Below are 5,891 nucleotides of genomic sequence, written 5' to 3'. Positions count from 1 at the left end.
TATGTGTATGTTTAAAGAATGAAGGAAACTCATATTCAACCGGACGCTTGACTCGCAACAGTGCATTCGTGGTTGGGTGGAGGCATCATGATGGATGCCATGTGACTCCAGTATAGAACAGGTAGAAACTACCTTATTCAACTGAGCCCCACCACCATTGTGGGAACTCAGTGCGAAAATTTTGAGATTTTGAGACTCGTATAATAGATGCCCAAAATAGCACTTGAATAGTAAAAAATTACGATATCTACCTATCCATCCATCTCCGCCCACCATGGTTGAGGCTGAGGTAAGACAATTGTAAGAATTTGAGACATTTAGATACCCGAAAATGGAACTTTAATACATAAAAAAACGAAATTTACCCCATTATGGACGAGGCGAGAAAATTGAATTGGGGACTTTTAGATGCCAGGAATGGCGCACTTTAATTATACATGAATTACGGTACTAGTATATCCACCTGAGCCCCATCATGGTTGAGGCTGAAGTGAGAAAATTTTAAGAATTGGGGACTTTTATATATGCCGGGAATGGCACTTACTACATAAAATTTATGTCGGTCATTTTTTAACATTTAAAAAGTTGCACTTTATATATATTTTTCAAACCCTAAAGGAAGGCACCCCTTGGATATGCCACTTCAGCAATATCTTCCTTGTCTCTCTTTCGGGCACACCCGGTTAATGAAGAGCAAAGCTATAACTTTTTAGCGACTGTTTTTCACAAATCTTTTTTCCATAAGTTGTGGAATGTACTGCCGCTGTGTGTTTAGATCCTTTTTTAATTGCTCGAAAGGAAAGACCTGAACTTGTCATCATCTTTTCTTGTTAGTTTCATAATTACAAAGCGAGATCTCAGTTGCTGGAAGTACTGTAGGCACATGGTTAAATAGATATTATTCAAATACCAATGGCAAACGATGTGAAAAATTACAAATAAGTTTGTGGAGTATTTGAATATTTTTTCCTGATACGCATAACACTCAAAGCAAGAGATAAGATCATATACAGCCTTATGCTATATCTATAATACCTTACAATGAAACAAAACATGTTATTTTCAGGTTGTGATAAGCAGCTAACGACTTTGACTGGAGAATTTACCAGCCCAAATCACCCATTGAATTATCCACTAAACATCGACTGTGTTTACACGATCGTCGTTGATCCGATCTATAAGGTCGTACTTACCTTTGACCCATTCAATGTTGAATTTCAAGACACATGCAAATATGATTTTTTACAGGTAAGGTGCTTGTCACTTTTGTTTCAAAAAATATGTTTTGTATGCTATTGTTGTACAACTACGCAAAACTATTACAACTACGCAAAACTATTACAACTACGTACGGTACTTAATATCACAGGTTATCGACAAAGCCGGAGATACGGAAAAGAAATTTTGCGGTAGATATTCCGATCCGTTAATCGTACAATCAACAAACAACAAAGTGGTAATAAAATTTCATTCCGACAATATGACACCGAGCTCCGGGTTTAGAGCCCGCTATGAGTCATGGCTTCTCCCCACATCTGCTCCAGTAATCACAGGTATTAAGTTATCAATTTGTCAGATACGACCATAACATTTTAATACTTAAACCAATTAATTGCTGGCTATGGTTAGCCCATTGGTTTATTCGGTACTCAATCTTGCATTCTGAAATTTCTATGGTTTATTAATGTACATAGGCCTTTTTTGCGCATACTGGAAATAAGTAAGTAGCAAAAACTTTAATAACAGTAATATTGTTAGATCGCTCACATTATTGCCCTATATGTCATTGGAACGATGACCATAGAACATACACATGTAATATTCAAGCAGTTTGTAACATACATTTTTATATTTGTAAAAGGCTGCCCGCATGTGGAACTGGTAACACCTACAGGAATTCTTTCATCGCCTAATTTTCCACGAAACTACGACCTCAATATAGACTGCAGTATTAGAATTGTTTTGCCAAAAAGTTACGTCTGTCGTATACATTTCGAAACATTTGATGTAGAAGACGAAGAGACTTGTAACTATGATTTTGTAAAGGTGAACTATTATTATTATTAGTATAAGTATTATTATTAATCGCACTATAATCATGATATAAAATCTTTTTTTTTTTTTTGCACAAGTAAAGGAAAACTATAAAACCACGCATGGGGAGAACGAAGAAGCAATATACAATAGATAACATTATTTAAACAATGGAATATATTCAAAGTTATAGGTATTATATATTATTATATTTATAGTTATATATATTTTAAGTACAGATTTTTAAAACTAGATTAATTTTATTTGCCCCTTGCAAAAAAAAAATGAAATTATTGAAAATTTAGAGAGATTTTCCATGAATTCTATTTTAGTTTATGGAGAGATTTGTCACTGGTTAAACCAAGTGTAGCAAAAACCAAGTGTAGCATCAAAGACATTGTCGCCAATATAATAGAGTATCAGCTACTACCACAACCACTACTACAAGGAATACTCTTCTTGACAACTGTATCGCATTTTACCCTAAATTTACAGACCTTTGTTTTACCTAGTATGCAACTATGCAAAAATAAAATCATTTTTTCTATATAATATAATGAAAAATTCTATATCTTAACAATTTTAATGTCCTAAATATTTACATTGCTTGTATAGTATTTCAATGTGGAGAGCCTTTTGAGTGTTATTTTATTTATACCATTTATGCAATACTGCTTCGTTGAGTTACTCTTGTATTATGTGTCATGTGAAAAGCGAAATAAATGATATGATATAAATGTCAAGTGGGCTATGAGGTGACACTCTTTTATACACATGTGGAATTACGTAAACCGTATTGAAATAGATTATTATACATTAGGCAAACTTAGCATGTACATAAAGGTTACGGTTTCAGGGTGTGATATGCCGATCCATTTTTTTGTAAACCTTTTGTAAACCAGTTCGACAGAGCATCAAGTTTATTCCAGATGAGAAGAGCATACGTTGTCAACTTAATCTTTGAAAAACATAATCATTATAAATGCGGATTATAAAAACATATTTTTAAAGAACCCAGAAAGGGGATGTACGTATCCTCAATCGTTTATTAAATATTTAAGCTTCCGCTGTTTTGATGGATAGAGAACGGAACATTGAGGAAATAAAAAAACTTAACTTACAAAAATTTCTGTTAGCCACACATTATAATGATAAAACTTATCTTTCAGTTAACAAGTTATCCAGGTAAGAAAGAACAGTATTTTTGTGGACATCGTAATGCATTCGACTGGACATCATCTGGTAACATCTGTATGTTGGATTTTCACAGTGATGACTATATAACAAAAGGTGGTTTCAAAGCCACCTATGAAGCAGTAGAAATATTAAATGTCGTTCCAATATGTAAGTACCAACTGGAAAGTGTTTGCGACAATTACTGTAATTGCAACCTTAACAAAAGTAGTACCGTACTCCGTGTCTGTGTATCTATATATTTATACAATATTAGTTTAGCTGAAACAAGACCAGTGGGTTGCAACAGATAAAAATAAGCCAGTAGGAGTTAAAACATACACACACATATTAAAGTGCACGACAACACGAAGCATTTTCAGCTGTTTAGCAAGTAACAATCATCAGAATACCATATATTGACCCTGAACTTGGAGATGGCTTATGCGTTAGAATAATTAATAAAGCTACATTTATTTAGTGGACGTTAGCTATTTAATTGACAATTGTTTCATTTTCAATGCAGCATCGGAGTGTATCCAGACTCTAGGAGATAAAAGTGGCGCATTTACCTCACCACACTACCCAGACGACTATGATCTTTTAAGTGAATGCATCACCACAATATTCGTGCCCTATGGAAATATAATAGAAATTGAATTTAATGATTTTGAGATTGAATACGAAGATGATTGCAGTTGGGACTTCGTACAAGTAGGTTGTTTTTTTATAGATCGATATGATTACACAATCCTTATGAATGCTACCGAATTTTTTTTCCTTATATTCGTATTATTAATTAATATTAAATCTTTAAAACTAATGTTTTGCCTTACAAAAACAAAAATAAAAATTAACATGTTATTGTCATTAGTATTACTATTAAAATGCATACTAGCTGCTGAAGTTTAAAACAATATCCTAAACATATATTTTGTTAATTACAGATTATAGATTTGCCGTCCTACAGAACGTCACCGAAGTACTGTGGAGTACTTGACAAATTCACATATATCTCTGAAACAAACAAGGTCCAAATTATTCTTTCCAGTGATGAATATGTGTCAGCTAAAGGGTATTCTGCAAGTTATGCACAGATCAGTTATCACTTGAAATGATAGATTAAACATTAAAAAAAAACAAATTTTAAAGATTGCTCCAATTCAAATACATACCAAAAACATTTGATATTGAATATGTAGTAACAAAAATAAATATTTGAATCGTATTCTATTGCTTATGCGGTGCTTGTGTTTTTGTGTATAAACGAGTTTGCAATGAATGAAGAGATTTTTGACATGGATATTGTATGGTTTAGAATTAGTATATGGTTCACATCATGATTAATTTTCTAATTCACTATTTATAATCCGAATACCATAGAAAGTTGTTGTCGTTCTTAACGATGAATACACCAAAATGCGCTCGCCAATCCATTAAAAAAATTTTCATACAAAACTATAAAGCCTTTAAAAAAAAAACTACATTTTGACTTCAAAACAATAACAAACGGATGTTTGGTTTGTTAGCTAATGTTTGGGAAATCTTAAAAGTAATGCCATGTAGACAATTATACTGTCTGCCAAAAAAAAAATCTGGTAAATCTCGGAAATTAATTGAAACTGTGAATAGCGCAGATTCCTTCCCAGCAAAATCAGAACAAAAAAAAAAAAATTTATAAATATTTTACCACAATTCCCAATTGATTAATCAATATAAGAGTCTATGCAAAAGAATACAGGAAAAGAGACTTGTTATGAATTTGAACAAACGACGTTATTAACAGTATGTGAAAAAAAAACAATTTTTATGTGTTGAAAATGTGGTTATTTTGGCACTGTATGTTATTTTAAAAACTAGTTTGAATAACTAAATTACAAGTTTAAATGATGATTAAAACTAAGATTTCGGTTCAATATTTTTTGGTATCGAAAAATAAAAATATTCTAGGCTTCAATTCGATTTTTTTACAAAATGGAAGGCCAAAACTCATTAAATTTTACATTTTCTACACAAGGTAGGCCTACAAACGCAAATTTAAAATCTATCATAGAATAATTATTAAACTACCCAATAATATAAACATCTACTATATACGGCGTTTGGGATGCAACTGCTACTAATCAAACCATTATACATACCCCAACACTGAAGAGTCGGAACTCCAATACCATTGAAAACAGGCGAGTAGTGCCATAGTGCCAGCGAGTCATGCGAGCCAATGTGCGAGTCATGCGAACCAGCGAGCCATGCGGACCATACATTTTTTTTTTCAGGTTATCCAGTTTTGCAAACACGTAGGCCTAGCCTATATTCTTTGGCCTAGTAGATGCAAATGAATAACACACCGGGGAGCTTTGCCTGTGTAGTCTAGTCATGCGCAGCACATATACTTTTGGAATTGGTTACTTTTTCGAATCGTCGATCCGGAAGAGTATGCAGCGCTGATAGATGTTGTTAAAATACAGATATACAGATACATACATACAGATATTTATATATATATATTATTTTATTTTTTTTGTATTTATTTATTTGTATATTCATATATATATATGTATATGTATATATTTATTATATATTTATTTATATATTTATTTTTATATACTTATTTGTATATATATATTTATTTATATACATATATATATACTGTATTATTATTTTATATATATTGTAATTATTTA

General features: G+C 32.0%; 1 protein-coding gene across 1 annotated transcript in view; it reads left to right on the top strand.

The window, feature by feature from the left end:
• Positions 1–4,440, top strand: part of LOC117105618 (cubilin-like) — a 24,540-nt gene extending 20,100 nt beyond the window's left edge. Inside the window, exons 28-33 of the mRNA XM_033246794.1 lie at positions 1,067–1,248; positions 1,370–1,553; positions 1,862–2,046; positions 3,204–3,378; positions 3,734–3,921; positions 4,155–4,440. Of these exons, the coding sequence (XP_033102685.1) occupies positions 1,067–1,248; positions 1,370–1,553; positions 1,862–2,046; positions 3,204–3,378; positions 3,734–3,921; positions 4,155–4,325 (1,085 nt within the window). The 3' untranslated portion in view covers positions 4,326–4,440. The remainder of the gene's footprint in view (positions 1–1,066; positions 1,249–1,369; positions 1,554–1,861; positions 2,047–3,203; positions 3,379–3,733; positions 3,922–4,154) is intronic.
• The last annotated feature ends 1,451 nt before the right edge of the window (positions 4,441–5,891 follow it).

This window comes from Anneissia japonica, unplaced genomic scaffold (genome assembly GCF_011630105.1).
Source record: "Anneissia japonica isolate Jap-2015-1 unplaced genomic scaffold, ASM1163010v1 scaffold2320_len370340_cov150, whole genome shotgun sequence".
Taxonomy (NCBI): domain Eukaryota; kingdom Metazoa; phylum Echinodermata; class Crinoidea; order Comatulida; family Comatulidae; genus Anneissia; species Anneissia japonica.
This window is presented reverse-complemented; position numbering and strand designations above follow the sequence as displayed.